Below are 26149 nucleotides of genomic sequence, written 5' to 3'. Positions count from 1 at the left end.
ACAACATATCAGATCCCTACAACGCATCAGATTCCTACAATGCATCAGATCCCTACAACGCATCAGATCCCTAAAACGCATCAGATCCCTACAACGCATCAGATCCCTACAAAGCATCAGATCCCTACAAAGCATCAGATCCTTACAACACATCAGATCCCTACAACGCATCAGATCCCTACAACGCATCAGATCCCTACAACACAGCAGATCCCTACAACACAGCAGATCCCTACAAAGCATCAGATCCCTACAACGCATCAGATCCCTACAACACAGCAGATCCCTACAACACAGCAGATCCCTACAACACAGCAGATCCCTACAAAGCATCAGATCCCTACAATGCATCAGATCCTTACAACACATCAGATCCCTACAATGCATCAGATCCCTACAGTGCATCATTGTCCCATGTCTGAGCGAGGGGAAGGTAAATGCAAAAGCACATCTGGGCAGGCCAAAACCAGCAGAGGTTTTTGCAGAGTAATTTCCTAAAGGTTTCACTGTGCTGAGGCTGCTCTCCCTCAGCCACCCGCCTGGCACTAGGGCTGCGAGCAAGTCCGTCGGCTGGTAAAGGAGCTGTGAGCACATAAGGTGCCAGGAGGTGAATTCCTCCTGCTGTGGGTGCTGGGGAGGAGGCTCCTGCTGCTGGTGCCTGGTAGCAAAAGCAAGGGTTTGCTCTGCAAGAGGCCACAGGCTGATGGAAACCGGAGCAGGGCAGCATCGCTGTGGGTTCACTGCCTTCTTACCCTCTTTATAACCCCTCTGCCATCAGGCTCTGGTTACAGTGGGAGAGGGAGCTTTTGCCTGCCCCATCTGGCCCTATGTAGGTCACAAGGATGGAGCTGCCTGTGGAGGTCCACAGGGAGATGACGACCACGGTGTTGGCTTCCATGGCAAAGAGCATCGCCATTTCCAGTGGGTGAATTGACATCGCTGGTTACCACTGGTTCTCTTGGAGGAGGGAAAGAAAGACAGCTCCTTGGGAGGTATCACTGGTATTAGCTTGGGTAAACTGGAAAGCGAGAAGGAATAGGAGGGAAACAGAGCTGGCAGATGGTTGGATTGCATGGGGAGGATGGGAAAAGATAAGAGGCTTGGGACAAATAAGCGTTAAATAAACCCCTACAAATCAATCAGCTTCGTTAGAGATTGCTATGAAAAATGCCACTGCGCAGGTCAGAGACGCACCTGAACGCGAGGCCGAGAAAGCCACTTGACAAGGAGGTGTGAAAAGCTGCTGGATCTAAACCACATGGGGAGCGTCTCAAAGAGGGATTCACAACTCTTCGGGGCTCTGGTCTGGCTCTTCCTGTCTCAGAACCACCCACTTGCAGCAGAAGGGAGACGTGGCAAGAGCGAGTGAGAAGAGTGTGTGTGTGTGTGTGTGTGTCCAACAAATCACTGCAGGCTCCCAAAGCCTGGACCCCGTGGGCACAGCTCGCAGGGCAGAAATGACACCAAACCCCATGAGAGCTCCAGGCAGCCGGGGGGGACCCAGGGAGCAGAGTATATATACTCTCATACCTATACAGAGCAGTGTATGTATGCACTATACACAGCATGGTATTTAGTGCTGAAATGCAGCACGTCTTGGGTGCAGCAACTCGGGGATGGCTCCTGAGCTCTGCAGCCAGCAGGAAAATCCCTGATGCGGGGTCCAACGGCAGCACTGGGGTGGTGTACAGGGCCCAGAGACATCACGGCCCCTGGGTACCGATGTGCAGCCCCCCTCCTTTAGGTACAACCGCACTGCTCAGTGCCTTAAAGGCCTTTGAATGTGACACCCGACTCAGAGTTCAGGTAGGAGGGAGGTGTCCCCCGAAGTGCAAAACACGCTTTTATCTCCTTTTATTGCTGATAAGGACATCAAAAGAGTGCCCAGAGAGCATCCTTCAGGTTTTATTACACCTTTTCAGTCCGGCCAAAGCAGTGATGCAAACAGAGTGAATCCGGATGCCTGAACCCCTCCCTTCAGGGATGGAAGCTCACCTCGATGGGTCCTGGCAGGCCCCAGCCTGGCTGCTCCATGCCGGGTGCCCACCACCGACCACAACCCCCTGGGACACCCCAAAACACACTGCGCCCATCAGCACAGGCAGGACCCAAAGCTGGTCCTTGTCCCAAAGCCACGCACGAGCACAGCTCTGCACCCCAAAACCACACACACACACACGCACCCCCCCATCCACACACGTGCACCCGTGGGCTCGGAGCACCCTGCTCTAGTGGAAGGTGTCCCTGCCCGTGGCAGGGGACGGAGCTGGGTGCGCTTTAAGGTCCATTCAACGCGACCCCCACCCAGCTCCGCGCTGCGCTGGGTGCTGGGTGCTGCACCCACCCCCCCCCCCCACCGGGACCCCGGGGCACGTCCGGGCCGCAGCAGCCCCGCACCGCACGGACCCGGGCATTCGCACGGGGCGGGGGGGGACACACACACACATACACGACACGGACACGCAGGGGATCCCCCACAGAGGGGCATTCCCCCCCCCCCGGCAGCGATCACCGTCGCCCCGTCCATGCGCATGCGCACATCGCCGGCCCGGTACCTATTTCACAGCCAGCGCGGGCCGCGGCGCCCCCGCCAAATAAGTCCCGGGAGCCGGGCAGGGCCGTGCGCATGCGCACGGTGGTGGGGGGGGGCCGAGAGTCGCGCGCGGCGGAGCCCCGTTTCCCTTCCCCCCCCCACCCCCCCTTCCCCCCTCACACCCCAACCCCGCCGCCCTCCGCTCCGCTCCGCACCCACCGGCCCTGCCCTGCCCGGGCCGGCAGCGGGGCCCGCGGGACGCCGGCCTCAAGGTAAGCGCTGGGCCTTGGCGCCGCCCGCCGCGGGGCCTCCGTACGCGCCGTCCGTTCGCCGGGTCCCTGCGGAGCGTCAGGACGTTACGGCAGCGGCAGGAGACGGCGACGGCGGCAGCGCCCGGCCGCCCCCCCCCCCCCCTCCTCCTCCTCCTCCTCCTCCTCCTCCTCCTCCCTCCCGCGCTCTCGGCGCTGCCAGCGTGAACGCGCCCACGCGCACCCCCCCCTCCCGCACCCCTGTTCTTCCCCCCCCCCCCCCATCCCCCTTACGACCGGGAGCGCGCGCGCCGACCCGCCGCGGGGTGGGGGTGGGGGGGGAACACGGGACGGGACGGGACCACATCGTGTCCGGCCCTAACGGCACCGGGCGGGGAGCCCCGAGGTTATCCCCCCCCCCCCCCCAGTGCACCCCCGGTTTGTGCATCCCCCCCACCCCAGTGCACCCCCTGTTTGTGCATCCCCCCCCACCCTGGTGCATCCCCGGTTTGTGCATTCCCCCCCCTCCCGGTGCACCCCCGGTTTGTGCATCCCCCCCCACCCCGATGCACCCCCGGTTTGTGCATTCCCCCCCTCCCGGTGCACCCCCGGTTTGTACATCCCCCCCCCCATGTGGTTTCATTTCCCCCCTGTGCATCCCATAACCCCCGCACCCCCGTGCACTCTCTTGTGTCTTCTGTGCACCCTCATTCCTGCCCCCCAACCACCCTGTGCACCCCGATGGAGCCCCCTCCCCACGTAGCTCCCTCCCCACGCACCCCTGTGCTCCCCCCCCCCCCCGCATGCACCCCCTTCTGCACGCAGCTTCATCCCTTCTCCCCATCCATCCCCTTCCTGCGACCCCCATGCGGCCATGGCTCCCCCCCGTGTGCCCTCCTCCACTGAAAGTGCACCCCAAAATCCCTCCTCTCTCCCCCCCCCCCCCCAAAGGTCTCCTGCAGGCGCTGAGCCTCGCTCAGCACCACTCGATGTGCACCAGGAGGGGTGCAGAGCCCTGGGGGAGCGGGGTGCTCCCTGCCCTGTGCCCCATCATTGCCGGTGTTCTCAGCCTGGTTTCAGGCCCCCCCATGCTGGTTCCTGCCTGGAGGCATGCGAGTGCTTGGGCAGCTGAAGCTTTCCCATGGTGCGGGTGGGATGTCCAGAGCATCCTGAAACCAGACACCAGGATAGAGGCCGTTGCGGGTGATGTTATGGCTGCAGGAAGGGTTTTATCCCAAAAGGAAAGATGGGTGTAGGGATGGAGCAGGAAGGAAAATCACAGTGCTTGAACTATGCCGTGCATCACATCTGCAGCACCCAGTGTAGGCTTTTACCCCAGTACGAGGAGCGAGGGGACTGGGAGCAGCTTGTGCCCTGCAGCCTGCCCGGTCCTGCAGTGCTTCAGATGCTGGTTTGTAGCAAAGCCTTTGGTTTCTCTCCCCTTGCCCTCAGTCCAGCTTGTTCCTTGCTCCTGCAAACACCGAAGCTCTTGTTGCCTGCTTCGCCTTTAGCTTGGTTGGGATAAACCCTGTGGCCTCCGTGGAGGGGAAGAGCATCCTGTGGGTCAGGCTGGAGTCTCTGCAGGGCAGGAATTGTGTTGCAGACTCACATCAGACCCATCAGCTCCCTGCATGGCTCTGATGGTGGCTGGGGAAGGTGGTGGGAGCCAAAGGACTCTGTGTGTGGATGGCCAGACCTGGCCATGGGGAGCACTTGATGAGCTGAAGGCTCCCTGTCTCTGCCGGGCCTGCACTGGTGGTGTGGGTGCTATGGGAGGTGTGTTGATGCTATGGGAGGTCTGTTGATGCTATGGGAGATGTGTTGGTGCTATGGGAGACGTGTTGGGGTCACCTGCCTCCATACCTGAGCATGCATGTGCTCTGCGGTGTGAGGGGGTAATGCAGGCATAGTTCACTCATGGAACAGGGCTGAAGATCCCATCGGAAGCTGATCTGCAAAGTTTTATCGTGCTATCCTCATAACGTTAACAACAGCCGGGGTGTTTGGGGGGTGCTTACACACGCATGTGTTCCTAAAGGGTATTTGTTTCCCTTTCTGCCCTCTCTTATTACTTAAATGGCTTAAAACCTGCTTTCCCTTCCAGAGTCACCTGGAATCCCGGGGGAAGCAGGCCCGGGGCTGAGCTGGCAGCAGGGGTGGGCGATGGCATCCCCGAGCACCGGGGCTTCCCCCGTGTGTTTGTTGCGCTGTGCTCTGGGTGCGGAGGCTGCAGCAGTGGGGCTGGAGCACAACCATGGGCGCAGGAAGGTGCACGGCTCCTCGTGCCTGCAGTCAACCAGGATTCGGGGTTTCCCCCCAGGTTCTTCATGTGCATGAAGTACAGGATGTGCAGGGTTTCAAGCACTGAAATCTAGCGCTGGTTTATCACACCTTGATTTAGTTTCCAGGTGTCACGTTGTGGTGCAGGCTTCAAGTGCTCTTTGAGTTTGAATCTTTTTGTATGTGTGACTTTGGAGGAGGGGACGGTCCCAATTTCTGCCATGGAGGAGGCAGTGTGAGCTCCTGAAACCCTTCCAAGGCAGTTTGGAATACAGTTGGAAGCACACCTTCAAGCTGAGTACCTTCAGAGAGCTTCTGGTGAAGGCCGGGACCAGTTCTTTGCTTCGCATCTGCTCCCACACTTTGTCCCTCACCACCTGTGGTCCCTTACTGTGCCCATCACCCTCACCCGGCCTGCAGTGGGTGCTGGATTACAAGCCTTCTGTCATCCCTCCTCTTGGGATGCAGCAGTTGGGGATTTGCTAATCCCTTTCCTTTCAGAGCACAGATTCCCTGCAGCCTCCTCTCCCCTTGCTCCCACCACACTGATGGTCCTTCCGTGACTGATTTTAGCAGGAAGACCTCTTGACATGGGGCTTCCCTTTATGTTTCCACAGGCAGAGACCTCGTGATGGCAACTCCGGATGTCAGTGTTCACATGGAGGAGGTGGTGGTGGTGACAACGCCCGACGGTGCTGTGGATGGAGGCGGCGTGGAGGAGGTCAAGACGGTGCTGGTCACCACCAACCTGTCCCAGCACGGGTAAGAGACAGAGCTGGTGTTCACCGAGGTGATGGGCTGGGAGCCCTCCCACCCTGGTTGTGCTGAGCAGGGCTGGGTGTGTTTCATCCCCTGCTCCTTCCTCCTGCATCACTTCTCACAGCAGGGACCTCAGTGATGCCTGGCCAGTCTCTGGTTCTTTGTTAGGTTCTCACTGATGCTCTTTGGATGGTGGGGATGAAAGGCTCCACTCCTTGCTGCCTGCCCTATGGTAACTTCCTTAGCTCCCTCAGTGGAGAGGCAGCCAGATGTGAAACTTGGGATGTGGCTTTGGATGCAGAGTGGTTTCTGGTTTTAATGTGGCTCTGAGCCTTTGCAGACCCATGTGAAGCAGTGTGGTGTTGTCCAGGAGCACAGAGGCTGGCTCAAGCAGTTTGATTTCCTTTCTCTCTTATTTCCCTCCTGTTTTCCTTTGGAAACCTTTTCTCATCCTCTCCTGGATGTCCCTTGAATGGTCGGGAGCCATTCAGCCCTAACACAGTGGAGGGAGGATGAATTTTATTTAGCTACAGCAGAGTGGAGCTTATTTTAGCAGGCTCCAAGAGATTCCCTGGGATTTTTCCATGCATCTCTCTGAGGAAGGGCTGGTGGGCAGGCTCCTTGCTCCCACGTGCTCCAGGACAGTAGCAGGTTGATGGGAATGACATAGATCTTGGGCTCATGAAGCAAAACCTGCCCAACTCCTATTGTGCCAGCTGCTGGGACTCCCCTCACAAGCAGGGCTGTGGGGCTGGTGGGGGGCAGCAGGAGCCACCAGTGGTCTCTCCATAGCCTTGGACAGCAGCACTGCCTCCTTCTCCCTCTGTTTCCTCTTTGTAGCCCCAGCTGGCGTAGGAAAAGTGGCTGCAAGCACAGGCTGGGATTCCTCTGCTTTGGCTCAGTCACTGCTCACACGGGCAGAGGGCTTTCAACTTGTCTTATGTGGTACTTGGAAACCAAGCTCAGCTTGGGGGCCGCCTCTTCCTTTCTAGTGCTCCTTTGGGTAGGGTTTTGCTATTTAAGAAAAAGAGATTATGCAACCAGTGGTGAAGAGCTTAATTAGTTCATGTGTTCTTAAGATTGACTGGAAAAGGCAGAGGGGAGTGGGGAAACAGTAACAGCCATCAAGAAGCTTTTCTCTTTCATCTGCGATTGGAAGGGATCTGTCCTTGAGGCTCTAATGAGGTGCTTGTGTTCCTGATCAGCATTCCCAGTGCAGGTTTCTGGTGGGGACTTTGTTTTTCTCTCTCAAGGTTCCAGGCAAGGCAGGAGTGGAGGAGACAGGGGACAAGCCCACTGCTTTATCAGCACACACTCTCTTCTCTTCCATCTGGCTGATGGATCCTCCCGGGGAGGAAGATGAGAGCCATCCTCCCCTGGCTTCGTCATGGCAACCGGCGAAGGCAGGACCAGCTTGGTGGGATGCACTCCTGGGGCCTGGGAGGTGTTTGAGGCTTCTCCTGCTCTTCCATCTGCCTCAGTCTGTCCCTCTGGAATGGGATGGGGGAAGCAGGGTGGAGAAACTCACCCTTCTTTTGTGGTTTTCTCTTCCCCACCCAATTACATCTCCATAGCAGACACAGGCTGCTTTTCATAGAAGCTGTAGAAGCTTGTTTCTCCCTGGAGGATGGGGTGGCACATGTGGGCTGGGTTATTTATCCCAATCCAGTCATGCCTTTTGATTACTTTTTGGAGTGGTGTCGATGCGATGAGTCCTGGAGGAAGCTCCATTTCAGGTGCTGGCCTTCTGCTGGGTTTTTTCTTCTGATAAGTCAGTGGAGGTTTTTGATCTGGTGGGATTCCAGAGTCGGGGAGTGCGGGGCTTTGCACATCAGATGTGGCTGCTGCCTCTTGGCACCCTGCTGAAGTGGAACTGCTGGCTTTTCTCCAAATGCACTTGGAGAAATGCAAGAACCACGCAGCAAACTGACGAGGAAAACCCAGGTTATAATTCTTCCCTTTTTCTCATGTCAGATTGCTACCGCTAACACTCACCCATGTGCAAATGCCCAGCACCTTGCCCTCCTTGGGGTCTGTGTGTTTGGGCAGGGGCAGTGTAATGTCCCACCTGGCCTTTGAAGCAGCATCTCCTGAGTTACTCACCCAGGGAGGCTGAGCTCTGTCCACACCAATGCCCTTATCTCGGTGCTGCTCCTCACCAGGTGCCTGCTCTGCAACTGGCAAGGGAAGGGTGCTTTGAAGCTGCAGTTCCACCCTAGCTGTGTGTTAGGAGGTCAGGATGGAAAAACCAGTTGCTCCTGAATTTGCTTGTCCCCGTGGCACCACGGGTGGGGAGTGTGGTTGCCAGTGAGTCACTAGGTCCAGCCTTTCAGTTCACGTGGTACCAAACCAGGGTAGATTTCGGGTTTGTTTTCTCCTTACAGTCTTCCTTGGGAAGTTAATATGCTGAAGGATGTGAAGAGTTAACTGTTGTTTCCTCCCCACCCTTGCAGGACAAGCTTGCTACAGTAATTGGACATCTTCCATAGCAAAACCAAATCTTAAAACAGATCAGGAATGGTCCCTGCTGAGAGCTGGCTGTGATGCACAGGTTGGATCATATGGGTATCAGCATGGGATACCTTCCACTAGAGCAGGTTGCACCAGACCCTGTCCAACCTGGCCTTGAACACTGCCAGGGATGGGGCAGCCACAGCTTCTCTGGGCACCCTGTGCCAGCACCTCAGCACCCTCACAGGGAAGAGCTTCTGCCTAAGAGCTCATCTCAGTCTCCCCTCTGGCAGGTTAAAGCCATTCCCCTTGGCCTGTCCCTTCAGGCCCTTGTCCAAAGCCCCTCTCCAGGTTTCCTGTAGCCCCTTTAGGCGCTGGAGCTGCTGTAAGGTCTCTCTGAAGCCTTCTCTTCTGCAGGCTGAACAAGCCCAACTCTGATAGCCACATACTAGTTACTAATGCATTGAGTATATCAAGTTGAAAGAGGCTCAGAGGTTTATTATGAGGTTCCGTGGCTCACATTATCTTGGATCTCCTGTTTTAGGGTTTGTCAAACTCCTTTGTAGTGTATTAGCAGCTCTTTGAGGCTCTGCTCTGGGAGCACCCCGTGTAGCAGGGGATTCGGGCAGTCCATTGCCCTGGCAGCAGCAGCATGTTTCACACGTGTTTGTCCTGGGGAGATCTTCTCAAGCAAAGCTACAAGGGGCTCGCAGCACCTTGTGAGCAAGGGGCTGTGCTGACAGCATCCCTCCACAGCAGCTCCCGCTGCACTGGAGCAGCTTGCTGGGGCTGGGATTAAAAGGGAGGCGAGGAGGAGCCGGCCGGGCTGCTGGCAGCGGTCCTGCTGCGGGGCTCTTCATCTGCCTATGGGAAACTGGAGCTGAGCCTCTCAAAGCCAGAGCTGACTTCAAGCTCGTGGGAAAATGCAGTGCGAGTGGCTCGGGGCAGTGTCTCCATGGGGCACTGATGGGGTGGCATTTCCATGTGGCTTAACTCTGCTTCTCTGACTCTCGTACCAGTGGTGACATAAATGAAGACACATTGGAGACTGAAAATGCAGCTGCTGCAGCTGCTGCCGCCTTTACAGCTTCCACGCATCTGAAGGAAGCAGTCCTAGGTAGGTGCAGCCCCTGATATAGCCCCTTGGTTGAGCTGCACCAGCTCCATCACCCCAACGTGGCACAGCCCTGTGCTGGTGCTGCTGGTAGGGTCCAGCTGCTGGGGATGCTCTCTTGGGGTACCAGGGATGCTCTCCCTAGCACCCAGGGGAGCCCAGGAGGTGCAAGGGCTGGGTGGCAGGAGCTGGCAGCTGCTGGCTGGGCTGCTGCTGCCCTCTCCTGGTGCAGGATGAGTCCCTGAGCCTGGCTGTTGCTGCTGGCTCCTGCACATCTAGTTCGTGGTGGGGATCTCAGCTTTGCAGCAAGCTTGCTGGCTTTGCTTACCAGTGAATGTAGTGAGCAAAGATTGCGGCCAGCTGGGCTGGAGTTGACTTGAAACAGTTTAAAACCAAGGGTGACTTTGTAATTACACAACCAGCCAATTCCTTTTATCAGGAAGTGATCTTTTTTCCAGCCCTGGCTGCTGATTCCTCACCTGGGCTGTTTCACCTGAGAAATGGGGGTGGTTGGGTGCTTTGGTAGCCAAGTGCAAGTGAGTGGTGGCCACAAACCCCATCGCTCCCCCCACCACGCACTGGGTACACGTGTGGTTTGTAATGCTGAGCTTTAGAACTGCTTTCTCATTGCATGTGTTGGGTGTGGAATGGGAGGCTGTGACTCACGTTTCGTTTTGATCTGTCCCCTCTGCTGTTCCCTGTGAGAAGTGAAGATGGCTGAAGATGAGGACAGTTTGGAGGCAGAGATTGTCTACCCCATCACCTGCGGGGACAGCAAAGCCAACCTCATCTGGAGAAAGTTTGTGTGCCCAGGGATCAATGTGAAGTGTGTGCAGGTGAGAATGAAGCCCCCCCTGGTGCTGGACTGATGCCTTCCCTTGCCTGTGTTGCCAGCTCACCTGGCTTGGCCTGGTTTTGCTGAGCTTTGGTGAGCCGCTTCACATCACAGCCGTGTCATGGTTGGAAAGGAGGAGGTTTTGGTACTGTGGGACCTGATATTTGTCTCTTCAGCCAAGCTGAGCAGTCCTGCCTGGAGAGATGCAGCTTCAATTTAACTGCATTATTGGAAAGATTGGGAAAATCGGGCGCTTCCAGTGTCTGCTCAGTTTGAAGGTTGAGGAGTTTATAGGTAGGGGGCCAAGTGAACAGCTTCTGCCGTGCCCTGGATAACTCATGGTTAAAATTTGCATGAGCTCAGGACCATACAACGAGTGAGGCATTGCTGGCATTTGTACATGGGCTAAACAATACCTGCTGAGGGAGCGTCTCTTCTGGGCTCCCTTGCAAAAGGGCTTTCCAAAGGTCCTTGCCACTCATAAGAGAGATGGTCTTTTCCGTCCCCGAGGCAGAGGACAAGTCCTGCTGCTGCCTAAAATCACTCTCCTCTCTGTACTGAAACCCATATACGTGTTCAGAGAAGCAGGTTCTCATTTACTAATGATGAGTAAGCTTCATGCTTGTCAACAGGAGCATTGAAAGGAGGAGGCCTGGACTTGGGAAATCCTTTGAGATGGGCTTTAAAGCAGCTCTTTAGAGGACTGCCTGATTCTTCCCACTGTTGAACCCTTTTAAGATTCAGCTGGACAGGCTGCTGGGCCATCTAGTTAGGATCATGCTTTGCCAAGAAGCTTGGACCAGATGATCCTTGAGGTCCCTTCCAACGTGGTGTTCTATGATTCTGCAGGTTGCCTTTAGGGCAGCGCATGGGTTCAGGCACAGCTGGGTGTGTAGGGCAGTAGAAGGAGGGGAAGAGCTGGCTGCTGATACAGTGTGTGCCAACTCCCTGCAGCTGGTTTTCGGTGGAAGTGGGTGTGAGCTGTGAGAGAGGCCAGAGGTTTCCCTGATAGCGCTGGTTGTGCGCGGTAGCAGGAGGCCAAAGACCACTTGGGCCTCTCCGTCCTTCACTCGTGTGGGGTGTAGAGTGCCCCTGGACTGAAACATGAGCAGCGACAGCCTGGGTTTCATTGTGGAGTGGAGCACGGGCAGGTCACTGCTGTTCATGGCAGTTTGCACAAGCTATGGAGTGTTTTTCCTGCCTGGGCTTGGTCACGCAGCAAATTCCTCTGCTCCACACCCTCCCAAAGCCTTGGCTTTGAGCAGCTGTTCACCAGCCATCCATGAGAGCAATATTTGCCTTTAATAATGTTCTCTAAGGTGGGGAAGCGTGCGTCAGCCATCTGGTTTGGTGGTATTCCTTAAAGAGCACGTGGAGGCTGTGATGTGGCTGCAGCCCACCGCTGGGTACCAGGAAATGCCACCGGGGCATCACGAGCTTGTGGACTCGTGCTCGCAGGGCAGCCCTGCGGCTGGTTTATGGCTTGTGACACTGATGTTGCACTTCTGCCCTTTGCAGTTTGACGATCACCTCATTAGTCCCAAGGAGTTTGTCCACTTGGCGGGCAAGTCTACCCTGAAGGACTGGAAGCGGGCGATTCGGATGAATGGGATCATGCTCCGGTTTGTATCCACAGAGGAGCAGTGGAGGCTTCTTCTCCCTGGGGGATAACGGTGGGGTAGGACAGAGCCCTTGGCACGGTTGTTTCGCTGCTGAGGGAGCAAATGCACCACTGGATGTTTGTCTTAATAACAGCCTGGCCCCAAGTGTGGTCTGTCCAATGGCTTTGCTTTATCCTTGTGCCTAGGGAATGGTTTGGGCTAAGAAGCGTTTCCGCAGTCCTTTTAGGACGTGAACCACATCAAGTTCCCAGCTGGCATAAAACCATTGAAGATTTTAATGGCCTCTGGTGGTTAGGCTGTGCTGTCTGCAGGTTCTCCATGTCACCCATCAAAAGGATGTCCATCGGTCATCCACTAACACTCCCATTGCAGCATGTCTGCTTCATGTTGCTTTCCTTTTTTTCTGCACCAAGGAATTACTCAAAGCTTATTTATGCAAGCGTTTCTCTTCTCTAGTCTTAACTACAGTAATTTAATTCTTCTATGGTCTTCATGAGCACCAGCCTGAGACTGTGGTTTAATTAAAGTCTGGCTCTGCCTGCAGGCAGGATGCAAAAGCATCACCTCTTTCCCTGGGAGTTGCTGGTGGGTTTGCACTCATCTCACAGGGTGACATTGCCTTCGCCTTCATTCTTCTGCTTCAATGCAGGCATCTCCCATATTCCTTCTAAGCAGCTTTTGCTCCACGTAGATTTTGCATAATAGGCTTATGCATGCTTTGGCAAGGCAGGTCTTTCAAGGGAAAAACTTCATGAGGAATGTGTGGAGGCAAACCCATGAGAGCAAATCTTGGGAAGCTCAGGTGGCTGTTGGCTGCCAAAGCCTGGGGATGCTTTGGAGACAACATGCTTGCTGGGAAGATGTCATACACCGATGTCGCAACCTCCTTTGCTTAAGCTGAGAGGCCTTATTTGAGCTTATAAATAGGGTTATGCCCCATCTCTTTTTGAGGTGTAGAGTCAAAAAGGGAAGGAGGAGACTTTGTGCTGTCTCACCCTGAGCTGAGACTTCAGCCCCCCTTGTGCTGGAAGCTGCAGGTGTGCACAGGGGGAAGGTGCTGGTGGAACCAGTCTGGGACCTTCTTTTCTTCATCCCTCAACAAGCCAGGAGCTCATCAGTCCCAGCAAGGGAAATTCACTCTCTTGCCTCTGCCTGCTCTCCTGGCTTTGGCTTTTCATCTGGAACTTGGAGAAGTTTGGGGGTGAAGGCTGCCAGGAGCTGCATCTCGGAGCTCTCTGCTCCTGCTGATGTGCCTGTCCCTGTGCTTGCTCCCTGTCTTTCAGGAAGATCATGGACTCAGGAGAGCTGGATTTCTACCAGCACACAAAGGTCTGTTCCAACACGTGTCGGAGCACCAAAATCGACCTGACTGGAGCCAGGGTGTCCTTGACCAGCCAGGCATCAACTGAGTACATCCCTCTCACCCCCGCCTCTGCGGATGGTACGTCCAGCCGTTCCTCACCCCCAAAACAGGGGCATTGAAGCACTAAAGCACAAAAATGCTGCCTAACCAACTGCCCACACTGTTGCCTCTTCCTGGCTTTGTGGGTTGTTTCATCCTCTGCTTCCTCTCCCTGCTCTGTTGCAGGATTCCCCATAGCAGAGCCATTGTTAGAGCATCTCAGCAGAGATGCAGTAACTCACCTCGTTGCTCTGTAACACTGCATGATCCAAAGAGCTGTCCTGCCTTACCCCTAACTGGGTAACTGAAGCAGAGAAGACTGCAGTTAGTCTGTAAGAGAACAATAGTGGTTGCTCGATGAAGTTCCCTTCTTTCCTTGGAACTGTGTCCGTAGGGCTCATCCCGGGAAGCAGGGATCAGCTTGGCTTCTCCTGCCATGCAGGGTGCCAGAGCAGGAGTCCCTTCTCCTTCCAGCAATAACTTGACTTCTGGAACAATTTAGAGGTTTTCATTTAGGGCTCCCTGGCTGCTTTGTCTGATGAGAGATTAAAGAGAACTAGGGGATACAATAGAGCCTTATTTCAATCTACACTCATCTATGCAGTTCATAAAACTGGATTTAAATGCTGTTGTGGCTGCGCAGCCGTAGACCTAAATTTAATTTTACCTATAATTACAGGCAGCTTTATTATTGGAAAGCTTTCTAATTTCTAAGTGCTTCTACGTTTCTTAACTCCTATTGCTCCTGAGCCCCCAAGGAGCCCCACATCCCGTGCTCCTGATGGTGTCTGGGAGGAGAGCAAGGACAGAGCGAGCCCCTTGGGACCACGGCCTGGGGTTGTGGCAGGGATGCTGGTGCCGATGCATGATGCAGCCTGTCCAAGCCTCCTCTTAGGCGTGGACATCTGCTTGCTAAAGGGGAGATGCTTCCCAGGCTGCTGGGCTGTGCTGGAATAACCAGAGCCCTGAAGGCTGCAGGGTAAAGGAGCAGAGTAATTGGGTTTAATGGCAGCGGCTGAGCATTAAACTCTCCGTGCAGCACTGTGGGTCTCTGGCCACATTCCCATTCATCCTGCTTCTGCCACGGCTCAAGTGACGCTGGTTCCCTTGGCTCTATGGTAACAAAATCCCTGAGATTTGGCAGAGCTGGAGGGAGGGAGGGAGCCCCCCTGCATCCCATGGGAGGATGCTCTCCCCTTCCAGGCTTTAGAAACCCTCCAGACATCCCAGTCCTACAAAAGGATAGCCAAAAGGAATGCAGAGTCTAAATCTGTTTGACTTTTGCTCTAAGCAGTTCCTGTGTGTGTGCAGGGAATGAGAGGGAAGTGCTGCTCGTGGGCATGTGTTCTTGTGCAAGGGTTGCAGAAGTAACCCCTGGGGTGCTGCACTCCAGTGTGGAAAAAATAACTCGTGCTGGCACAGCAACCCTGCCCGTCTCATTCAGCTCCGAGAGCTCTGGTCAAACAGAAATGAAAAGGAGAAGTCCCAGGCGTGAGGGAGGGAATGCTTCCCTTGGAAAGAGCCCGTGAAACACACAGGAAAATCAGGATTTGGGTTTTTTTCTTCTCTTCTTTTGCTATTGGTTGCAGTGAACGGATCCCCAGCTACGATTACCATAGAAACATGTGAGGATGCCAGCGACTGGAGCACCAGCATTGGAGGTACTGCTTGGGATCTGCTGGGCTCAGCATTGCAGAGGATGGAGGAGATGTAGGGAAAGAGGGAAACAGCAGGGATGAGGCGCAGGATTCCTCTTGCTGGAGCAGCTCTGCTTGAGGATCCACTGGGATTATCCGGTTGCTTCTTATGGGCACGTACTGCTGTGTTATATCCTGCCTGTGTGAGGTGTGACTGCAGCATTGTCTTGGGATGAGGTTGTTCCTCAGCACTAAGATGTCGAAGCTAAGGCCGAGCGCTTGGTGTGGCTCTAGGGGAAAAAAGAAAATCAAATCAGGGGAGTCATAAAATCCTTCTTGCTGCTCTGGTGCTCTCTGAGCACTTCTTGTAGCATCAGTGTCCTCTTTGTGTGTGCCAGAGGATGGGGAAAGCGAGTCCTTTTCCAGCTGCCCCTCCTTGGGCTTTGCCTCAGTACCCTGTGCCTGCAGCCAAGCAGGTCTTCGCCCTTAGTGGGGCCAGAAGGGAAACCCAGAGCGGATCACTGTTAAAACCCCTGTGAGGCTTTTGAGGTTCTCCCTTGCTTTCTCTTTCTCCAGATGACACCTTTGCTTTCTGGCGAGGCCTGAAGGACACGGGTCTGCTGGAAGAAGTGATCCAGGAGTTCCACCAGGAGCTGGTGGAGACCATGAAGGGCTTGCAGCAGCGAGCACAGGATCCACCACTGCAGCTCGGTGGTAAGGGCCTGGGCACGACCAAGGGTCATTTCAGGATAGGGGCCTGTGGGTTTTTCTCCTCTGGGATATCTGGTGGCACTGCAGGGACATGGGTTTCATCGTAAGTAAATCCCACTTCTGGCTGCTCTGCAAGCAGGCTCTTGGCTGTGCTCGGGGATACTTCAGGTGGCCTCAATTCTCCAGTTCCCTGTGCCCTGGGATTCCAGTCCACTGGCTGTGGGTCTGGACAAGCGCTTGGCTTGGGAGCTGAGGTGGAATTTAAGCCTTTAGAATAACGATGCAGCAACCAGCTACCGTGCCAGCAGATTCCTTATCACCCCTGCTAAGCAGGAGAGGACTGTTTATACTCTAGTGACCTCTTGCACTTTCTCATGACTTCTCTTGTCCTCTCCTCTTCCCCAGCCTCCTGTTTTACTTCCATCAGCTTTTGGCTGTCTCAGCTGAATGTCTTCACTGTCATGGGGCTTTTTACCCAGCTGGAGCTAATTTGCACGGGGAATTTTGCTTCACTCAAAGGTCTCTGTCTTGTTTTTAAGATGCTGTTTTACTCAACAATGTAGTCCAGAACTTCGGGATGCTGGATCTGGTCAAGAAGGTCCTGGCCAGCCACAAGTGTCAGATGGATCGCTCGAGGGAGCAGTACACACGGGATTTAGCAGGTAAGTGCACGGACGTGTTAAAGCTGGCGCATGGTAAACCAGGCGTGGTGGGACGGGCGCTGCCATATCCCTGCTGCTGATCCCTCTTCCCTCTGCAGCTCTGGAGCAGCAGTGTGACGAGCACCGCAAGCGAGCGAAGGAGCTGAAGCACAAAGCGCAGCATCTCAACAACGTCCTCATGACCCTCACACCCGTCTCTGTCCCCACGCCTTTAAAACGTCCCAGGCTGACCAGGGCCACCTCCGGCCCCGCTGCCATCACCTCCCAGGTGCTGTCGCAGCCGGCACAGCTCGCCGTCACCCCCGGCGTGCCTGTCTCCCAGCTCGCCAACCTCCCTCTGGGCAAAGTGGTCTCGACCCTCCAAGCGCCGGTGCTGGGGAAGAGCCCGTCCCAGCCTCCTGCCACCAACTCCCCGGCCTCCCCGCTGCTGGGGGGGTACACGGTGCTGGCCTCCGCCGGCTCCACCTTCCCGGGAACGGTGGAGATCCACCCGGACGCTTCCAACCTGACGGTGCTGAGCACGGCCGCCGTGCAGGACGGCAGCACGGTTGTGAAGGTGGTGAGCCCCTTCCAGCTGCTCACGCTGCCGGGCCTCGGCACGGCCATCCAGAACGTGACTCAGATGGCTCCCAGCGGGAGCACGGTCGTGACTGTCCCCTCCGGTGCCACCGAGGCCACCGGGGATGAGCACGCCGCCGCCACCATCGAGGTGAGCGCAGTGGCTGATGAGGCGGAGCAGAAGTGAAGGGGGGACGTGCCTGGAGGGACGCTGGCCGTGCTCTGGGTGGAACTTGCCTTCTCCCTGGCTGCGCTGTGGAACGAGGAGCAGGGGTTAAGGAGACTCAGAGCGGCTCAACATCGGTAACCAGGGGCAGGTCAGAGGGAAGGAGGGGGAGGAAAGATGCCTGGAGAAGGGAGAGGTGGAAGTGCCCTGTTTGGAGCAGAGAAAAGAGACCAAAGGCTTACTTTTGTATAAAGCTTTCCTCCCCTGTTCTCTTGCGATAGTTATTCTGCTCTGGCTCATCAGCCCTGCCTCATCTGCAGGCGGACCTGGAGCAGTGTCCATTGAGGAGCCAGGGATGCAGGGCAGGGAGAAGGAGGTAGCGGAAGGAGGAGCAGGCGAAGCACTGAGCAGGCACCGATCTGGCTGCTGCGGACTGATGGGAGTCAGGGAAATGCTGCTCCCCATCCCTAGGGGCTGCAGGGAGGGAGAGGGGACGCCAGGAGCGGGTTGTCCATCGGGAGCAGGAAGAGGCTGTGCATGGCAGCCCGGGCACAGGCCCTGGGAGCTTGGCTTCCGCGTGTGACGCTGGCTTGGGGTGGCAGGAACAAGTGGGAGCTTGTGATGGTGGTCGTGATGCATTGCCCGGCTCTGCTGGGGGAAGGAAGGAGGGAGAGAAACCCAGAGAGCCGGAGGAGCTGTAACTTGTGAGGATTTAGGGTCTCTTTCTTATTTTCTCTATAAAAATCCATTCTTGGGGATTTTTTTTTTTTATGCAAACAGCAGTTTTTAAGCAAAGCCCTTTGTGAAGGATGCGCTGGGAGAGGGAAACGTTGGATGTGCGGAGCTGAGCTCAACAGCGCTCCAAGGACCTTGCGCTTAAAGAGTGCAGGCTCAGGCTGGTCCCCAGCATCCCGTTGGGGCGCCTCATCCCATGGGAGCCGGGTGCTGCCGTTCCCTCCCTGCTGGATTTGAGCAGCTACTGTGGAGCGGGGTGCTCCATCCCCCAGGACTCCTTCCACCCTTTAACTCGCTGCGTTGTCTCATGGCCCCGTTCAAGGGCCCGCGTGCAGCTGCAGCGGGGCTCCCGCTGCCTCCGGCGGGCAGGGGTCGGGTGCTGGATGTGCTGGGGTCTCTGCCCACTTGCTCCGGCGGCAGCAGCGATGCGAGGTCGCTTCCGTGAGCTAATAAATATTTTTCTGAAGAGAGTGTTACCGGTTCCGTGTGTTCTGGGGCTGCAACGGGGGCGTAGGACAGGGCAGAGCACGCTGAGGATGCACACGTTGCTGTCCGCATGCACGCAAGGATCCTTTAGGGGATGCCCTAAATCCTGTGGTGCTCTCGGAGTGTCTGGGTTGGGATGCATTGCTGTGTTTGGGGGGGGTGTTAACCATAAAGGGTGGGGTTTGGGTGTGAGGCTGGCCTGGTGATGCACTGGGGGGAATGGAACTTAGGGGGGAAAGCCTGGGTTTGTTACAGGAAGGCAAGAGCAGAGTTTGTGTTAGGAGTGGACGATTCCTAGAGGAAGAAAACCCCCTTGGCACCGGTACAGGCCCTGACAAACACATGAATTTAAGTGATTTTGGTGCTGTCCCTTGAGTGGGAGCGGTTTCATCCCAAACGTGTTCATGGAATAAGGGTTTTATTTTGGTTTTCTTTACAGATGATGCTTTTAATTTCAGGAGCTGGGAAGGTCGGAAGCGTGGCAGAACAGCAACCCCATGAAGGTCATCATGGCTGAGGGATGGGGCAGCCTGTGCCAGTGTCCCACCATCCTCAGGGCTTTCATTCCGTTCCCATGGAATGAGTTTTGTTCTTGCTTCCACCCCTGGTGTGATGGATGTGGCCATCAGGAACAGGAATGTTGTGAAGGGAGCGGTGCCTGGAGTTGGAAAGGATGCTGGGGTGAGCTGGGTGAAGCAGGAGGGTGTCTCTGTCCATCCTGCCCTTGTGCCCACTGACCGCCGCTGGTCCAGCCTGTGCATCCCCATGCCATGGTGGATGCTGTCAGCCACAGAGTCTTTATGGAGGTAATTCAGGAGTCTCTGTGAAAGCTGGGGTTTAGGGACTGCATCTGCTCTGCTTCAGGGATGCTGGGATGGCTTTAGGTTTCCTTTCCCACCCTTTGCCTGGGCTGTGAATGTGGGTGGATGCAGCAGCATCCTGGGAAGAAGCCTCCCTGCAGCAGTGCCTACACCGACATCCGCATCCTGCAACGGTGCAGGAGGCGGCGGGGTCCTCACTGGGTGCTTGTGGCACTCAGCAGTGCCTCCATCCCCAACACCCGCTGCCGTGCTGCCCATGGGGTCCCGTTGCAAAGGACCAATTTTAACTTGGACATTAAGCTGAGATGGGTGTTTTGGGGGGACCGGGCTGTCCTTGGAGTGCCCCCAGCACAGGCAGGGTGTGCATGGGGCCGGGGAGCCCCAAACGTGGCTCCAGAGGTTGGTTTTCCATGGCAGGGCTGCACCCGGTGCTGATAACACCTCCTCAAGCTGTGTTTAGAAGAGGAAGAGGTTTGTTCCTCTCAGGTGTTGGGTTCTGTTTTGTTTCAGCTGAGCCTGACCCCAGGACTTGCAGCCCTTAAAGAGGAGCCCTGCCTAAACAGAGCCTTTTCCCTCCCTGCCTCCTGCTGTTAAGGTATCAGTGCCTTTTCTCCGTCTTATCTTCGTACTTGGGACAGCCTTAGACCAAGGAGCTATAAAGGCTTGTGGTCACTGTGAGCCTCAAGCCTCTCCAGTGTAAGCAGCAGTGCTGAGCTGGATCTGGGGGTGCATTTCTACCCCAAAGCCCCCTGTTCCTGCACTGCAAGAGTGAGTGAAGGTCCCTCTGGTCACAGGGCTGCTGTCCCCAGCAGTGCTGGGCTCCAGAATGCATTGGTTCACCTGCCCAGCCCTCGAGAGCTATGGGCTGAGCATCCTGCACCAGCTGTCTCTGCCTGGGACAGACCCATCCAGGTTATCCAGGGGCTGTGGGTTGCGAGGAGACGGCCAGGTTTGGATGGGAATGCAGCTGGAGGGATCTCCTGCCTCCTCTTGATGGATATCTGGGAGAGGGATGAATTCAGGCTGGTGGCATCCCCATGTTGGTGTGTGCAGTGCTGGGGCTGTGGCAGTGGGCAGCGAGTGCCAGGGCAGAGCAGGCAGCAGCTCTTCTCTGCCTCCAGGCCCGTTTACCTGCTCTGGAGCCTATAGATCACTTCCCCACATGGATGTCCTTTGCCCTGCACGGCAAGGCTCCCTAGGGATGTCAACAGTTCTCCAAGCAATAACAGCTCTTCAGGCAGATTAGGGCTGGTGCAATCCTCCCCTCCCTTTGCAGCAGCTTGCGGGGAAGCCCTGTATCCCTGGAAAGACAGGCTGGGATGCTCTGGCAGTGGCTGTGCTGATCCTGAGCGCGCTGCGGTGCTTCCCTGCTCTGTGGAGAGCATCTGGGTGCTTGTAGGGCTGTTGGTAACGCGTGGTAGGGCTGAGGCTTGAGAGGGAAAAGCAAGGGGGAAGTCACGTGCAGCAAGCTCTCAGTGGGGATCATCAGCGACTGTGTGGGGCACTGGCGATGGGCTGGATGCAGCAGGGACGGGACCATTGCAAGATGCTCTGGCCAGGGTACGTGTCCCACGGTGCGCATGGCTGCTCTGTCTCCTGGTTCTCCAGCCCAGGTTTCAGCAGTAGGAGTGAAGCATCGCTATTGAAGCACGGTGAGCGCATCCCACCTGCAGATCAGAGGGAGGGTCACCCCATGGCACTGACAGCAGCGCTGAGATCTGGGGCTCTGTTATCCCCAAGGGGGCTGCACTGCCACGGACCTGGGATGGGCTCCCAGAGCTGCAGTGGGGAGTCGGGCACCCCACAACTGGAGCATTGGGGTAAATCGCAATGGGTCAACTGGTGTGTGAGCCGGGGGTCCTTGGTGCCCGCTCTGCCGGTCTGGTGCTGACGGGAGCTGCCTTCCAAGGAGTTCTCAGCCGTGCTTCCCTTTCCTCCCCATCATGGGGCCGGGCAGCACCCCGGGGGGAGCCAGGGCTGCTCCGTTTGCAGGACTCGCATCCCTAAATTACGTAAGGGCTGCGGATGCCTCGTGCCAAGTCCCTGTTTTCCCTGTGTTCTGTGGCGATGGGGGCACGACCGGATGCGTTTTCTCCTCCAGGCATCCGGCAGCTTTTGGGAAAGACCCGGGGATGCTCCCGCTGCATCCCTCCGGCAGCGGTGCAGGCAGAGCCGCGCCGTGGTCCTGCCGAGGACCGGTTCCTCTGGGCTGCTTTAGGGGGGTTACCAGGGCAGGAGATGCTCCAGCATCCTCATGGGACGCCTTCCCGGGTCCCAGCTTGTCCTCGGGGATGGGGAGGGGGCTGCAGCTGGTACCCCCCCCCCCCCCCGTTCCGTGGCTGTTGACGGCATCGCTGCAGAAACGGAAACCGAAACTCGGGGCTTTCCCCTCGCTCTGCGTCCCAGGTTCAGGCTCTTCCCCGCCCTGACGCGGCGCTGCCTCCTCCCTGCTCCGGCCACGGGGTAAGGGGCAGCAGAGCCCGGCTTCTCCCTGGGCTGCTGCCCTGCTCCAGCCGCCTTTGTCCGTGTGCGGGAGGCTGCATGTGAGACACTGAAAGCTGTTTGCTGCGGGAGCTGCAGGGGGAATATCCCGCCTGTAAAACTCCATCCATCACACCCGGAAAACCCGAGCAAAGCCCCAGTGCTGGGGCAAGCCTGGCTCGGACACCGTGGGGATGGGTTTAGGGGTGCTTTGTTTCTGGTTCTTGCTGCCGTCTGATGGTGTCTGGGCTGTTACAGAGGCGTTTAGAGTCAGTGCTGTGGAGGGGGAGATTTCTGCCCACGCTCAAACCGGGGCCGGGCTCCGTCGCTGTTGCGTGTCCCGGTGCCTGTGCTCACTTCCTGAGCTGATGCTTTCCCTTTGGCCTCACTTGGAGCTGCATCTTCCATGGGGCAGGGACCGCTCCTTTCCCGGGCAGGGACGGGGCTCCTGCGCTGCCCCAGCTGAGCAGCTCCCGTGGCAGCAGTGAGGGGAAAAGCTGGGAAGCTCCATCCCGAGCAGGAAAGCCGATGTGGGGGGCTCCATGGGGTCACCTCCTGCCGTGAGGCTGAGCCCCCCCGCTTGCTCCTGGCTGACAAAGCACGGAGCAGACCATGGCCCTGCTGCTGGGAGCTGGTGTGCCCTCGGCTCCAGCAGTGACAGCGGCTTTGATGCCCGTAGGCAGCCGGTTCCCATGGCCGCCCATTGCTCCAGTGGTGTCCATCCAGTGCCCCCAGGCCTGGGCATCCCTCTGCCTTGGGGCACCCTGGGGTGATGCTGGATGGGAGCAGAGTGGGGGCTCCCTCCAAGGCTCTGCCATAGCTCCGGTGCTGCGGTGTGGTTGTGGGGCCGGAGGGGTGTTAGAGGAACCTCCTGGGCCTTTTGCTTGGATGTGTATGTTCTGGGGGGGGGATTTTGGGTTGCTGCACTTCCCATCCATCTGTGTGTGCCACTCTTAAATTGACACCACCACTTGTGCCATGTGCTGAGCTGCTGCAGGCTTGGCTCTGAGGGCTGTGATGTGGCGATGCTGGAGGGATGAGGAGCCCCCTGCACCCAGAGTGCTCAGCATCGGGTGATGCTGCTGGCGCAGTGTCCTGCAGACGGGGATGCAGGTCTTGCCACCAGAGGTGTGGGTGCTGCAGCCCTGCACAGAGCAGGCATCCAGCTCGCCTCGGGGCACCTCAGCGCGACCGGGCTCGTTTGGGGGTTGGTGCTGATGGTTTTTGGCTTGAGGTTGGACTTTGTCAACCGGGAGTACCTTGGCTGGGAAGCAAACGGAAAACGAAAGTGATGCTGATGAACAGAAAGGAAACCAGCGCGGGGCCCCTCCCGGAATCCCTATTTAAGCGGAGGCTCAGCCACTGCCGGGTTGGGGACCTGGGGACCAGGACCGTCGCTTCGTCTCTGCTTTGCTCCCCCCCGGAGCCGGCTTCGAGCGCTGGAAGGGACCGAGCACGGGTGAGCAGTGAGCAGCAGCGGCGGCGGTGGGGCAGGACCGGGATGCGCGGGGGGGGGGGGGAAGACCAGGGTTTGAAACCGGTACCCCCGCGGCCGGGGTCGGGGGGGCCACAGAGCCGGTCCCGATCGCAGCGGGTGCGGGCAGCGCTGCCCTCGCCCAACGCCGGCTCCCGCCGCCCGGTGCCGGTACCGGCTCCCCCCGATGCCCGCGGGCGGGGCGAGGCGGGGCCGCCGTGATGCAATTTCCGCGAAGTCCGGCCCCGGTTTGAATGCGGGGAGGCCCCAGGAACGAAACCACCGGAGGCGGCGAGACCCCGGCCCCCCACCCCGAGGCGGCGGCGGTGAGAGCGGCGTGGGGGGCTCCGGTGGACCGGGGAGGGGGGGATCGGCGCTCCCGGTAGCCCTGCAGCGGGCTCTGGGGAGCTACACGGTTTGGGGAGTTCCGGGGGGGCTCATCCCGGTCCTGCCCCGGCTCGCAGCATCCCTGAGCCTTTTGGGGGTGGGTCACGGTGTTCGGGTGCGCAGCCCCGGGCAGGGGGACAAGGATGCGGGTGGGAGCTCCCAGTATAAAGTGAACTTTTTATACTGGGGTAATGGGAACGCGGTAGTGAGGGGAGAGGTGCCTGGGCAGCGGTGTCACGGTGTCACTTGGCAGCAGCCAGCGCGGTGCCAGCTCCCTGGGTGGGACACGGTGTGAATTGTGCTGATGGATAAGGCTGGGGCGAGGAGGGGCCCCGAGAGCCTCTAAGGTTGCTTTTGCCCCGGAGGCGAATACCAAAGGGGGTGCGATTTTCGTGCAGCCAAATAACCGGAGGTGATGGTGCCAAACCCCTCCAGCCCGCCTGGTCGCTGATGGGGAGCTGGGGGATGCTGCACTGGTGCCACATCGCTGCTCCGAGTGCTCACACAGGAGAGAGCAAAAACTCCCCCCAAGTCCCAGCTCCGGTGCTCGGCAGGGACCAGGAACCGGGTCCGGGTCCTATCCCTGGGTGCCACAGGCCTGTCCCCACCCCGGCACGCTGACCCCCTCACCGGCTCTGATCGAGGGGCACTTGGCTTACTCCAGCGTAGCGTTGCCTAATCCCTGTTAATCATTAAGCAGGCAGGACCTGACAAAAGGCCTCCGGGATGGCGGCGGGAGGGGAGCGTTCCTCCGCCGCGGCCACGCTTCCCTTCACCCTTCCCAGGGGGATGGGGTTATTCCTGGTGTCAGCGCGGGCCTGGGGGTCTCGGTGGGACGCGGCGTGGCCCGGCCCTGACCTGGAGCATCGGCTTGAGGGCAAAGGAAACGCGATGGTGTGGGTCGGGTTGGTTTGCAGGGAGGCTGCAGCGGGGGCTTGTGGCTCTGTTGGTGCCTGCTGAGGGTGTGTGCGATCGGGGGAGACGGGGCTGTGGTTGGTGCAGGGGTGGGTGTACAACAAACCACCCGTCAGTGGGTGCAAGTGGCTTTAAACACCCGGCTGGGCTGTTCAGGACCGCTGGGAAGGGGTTGCTTTGCTTAAAACATGCGGAATTCAGCGTGCAAACCATGGGCTGGCTGGTCAATCGGGAGCTCAGTCCGCTCCCACTTCCCTCCGGGCTCTTGGATTTTGCCCTGTTGGTATCAGGGGGTTGTTATCAGTAAGACAGCTGTCTCCTGGCTCACCTCCCCACGCTTCCTTGTGCCTGCATCTTTCCTGCATCCCGGCCTGGATTGCAAAACCAATAGCTTTCCCCTCTTTCTTTCCTGGTATAAGATGGTTGTAGAGAGGAAGAGGCTTGAAGTTCAGTGCTGGTGCTGTGCGGAGGCTTTAAGAGGGGTTTGCACTTCCCCTTCCTCTTCCCTCCCACCTCCAGCCCCAGAGCGTGTCCTGGCAGCTTGCTCCACATCCAAGGCTTTCTTCAACAAAATAAACAGCAAGGGAATTGACCCTTTAAAGGCGGAATGCTCCCTCTTAGCTTTAGCAAGCTGGGATGTCCTGCCTAGGCATGAATGCCGGCAAGAGCCCAGCTGTCCTGCATGGTCCTGATGTAGTTCTTAGAGCTTTTAACCATCAGGCCAGCGTTGTTGCTGCTGCAGGACTGCTCCTCCTCGGGGCTCTGTGGCTGTGGACGCACTGGGACCAGGAAGCTCGGCTCCTGCTCCATGGAGCTGAGTGCCAGCGGTCAGATTCCACCCTCTCTTTGTGTGCTACCGAGGTATTTTGGAGTTGTGCAACATCTGTGCAGCTGGTGACAAACCCGGGCTGTGAGTGCCTTTCCCAGGAGGGCTTGTCCTAAGGAAGAGAATTCCCGAGGAAGGAAGGTGAAGCTGCTGTCGGAGGGAAACTGCAGTGTTCCCAGGCTGCAGATGTTAACCCTGCTTCAGCTGGGAGTGTGCTTTGGGCCCTGCTAGCTCCAAAGGAGCTGAAACGTGCCCCCAAAGGTGCTGGGGTCTCCCTTCTTCCTGCAGCCAGGCATGGGATGTGCTCAGGACAGACCATGTCCCCCCAGACCTCTGCCTCAGTTCCCAGGGCCAGGGGTTTGGCAGGAGCAGCCTCGGATGCAGGATCTGCATCCCCAGCACTCTGTTGCCTTTGTGGTCTCACTGGGGACCAGTGGAGCATCCCTTGGGAAGCAGACGCAGTGTCCCACCCCTACTCCTGCCTTTTTGCTCTTTAGAGCTGCTCTCTGACGATTTGGTTGTTTCCCAAGTTATTTCATGTCAGTGCAAAGCATCTTCTTTATCTTCTTAAGGGGGATGGCTCTAACCTGCCCGCTCGGCTGGGGCTTTGGGCCTGGGTACCCACAGAATGCAGCGCAGGGGTGAGGATGCTGCCTGAGCAGGCCCGCGCTGGTCCCTGCAGATGCTGTAGGTTTGGTCAGTTCATAGCTAAGAGGCCAGGCAGAGCCATGGCAGGCCCGTGCTGCCCATCACACCGCTGCCTGCAGGGGAACGCTGCACGTGAAGGTTTGGCAGCAACGGCACAGAGATGAGTGGGGGGGGGGGGATTTAGGTCTTGGCGTGGCCCAGTGACCCAAACCATGGCAGAGGAAGTGGCAGCGCTGCTGTGGGACTCTAATGCAGGGTCTTGCAGCTCACCAAAGCAGACACCACAATTGTGCCCAGCACCAGGCCCGCTGCCAGGCCTTGGGAGATAAAGAGGGCTGGTGTTTACCCACCGAGTGCGTGTCCGAGCTGCGGAGGAGGAGGATGAGGTGACTCCTCCA

At 57.5% G+C, this 26149-nt stretch overlaps 1 protein-coding gene across 3 annotated transcripts; it reads left to right on the top strand.

The window, feature by feature from the left end:
* The first annotated feature begins 5294 nt into the window (after positions 1-5294).
* On the top strand, positions 5295-17852 carry GMEB2 (glucocorticoid modulatory element binding protein 2). Of its 3 annotated transcripts, none has more exons than XM_061441300.1 (9): positions 5295-5823; positions 9291-9388; positions 10091-10221; positions 11739-11842; positions 13126-13283; positions 14834-14905; positions 15458-15595; positions 16132-16254; positions 16353-17852. In XM_061441300.1, exons 1-9 carry the CDS (start codon positions 5693-5695, stop codon positions 16997-16999), a joined length of 1602 nt encoding a protein of 533 aa, XP_061297284.1. In that variant the 5' UTR covers positions 5295-5692; the 3' UTR covers positions 17000-17852. The 3 variants fall into 3 exon arrangements, with proteins under 3 accessions (XP_061297284.1, XP_061297285.1, XP_061297286.1); XM_061441301.1 differs by having other exon boundaries at positions 5300-5823; positions 10094-10221; XM_061441302.1 differs by lacking the exon at positions 5295-5823 and having other exon boundaries at positions 10099-10221.
* Positions 17853-26149: the final 8297 nt, after the last annotated feature.

The sequence above is a fragment of the Pezoporus flaviventris genome, unplaced genomic scaffold, assembly GCF_033815535.1.
Source record: "Pezoporus flaviventris isolate CSIRO_AGI_PZ_B2104156 unplaced genomic scaffold, CSIRO_AGI_Pfla_v1 ptg000213l, whole genome shotgun sequence".
NCBI lineage: Eukaryota > Metazoa > Chordata > Aves > Psittaciformes > Psittacidae > Pezoporus > Pezoporus flaviventris.
The sequence above is the reverse complement of the archived record's forward strand: the minus strand, read 5'-3'. Positions and strand labels throughout refer to the sequence as shown.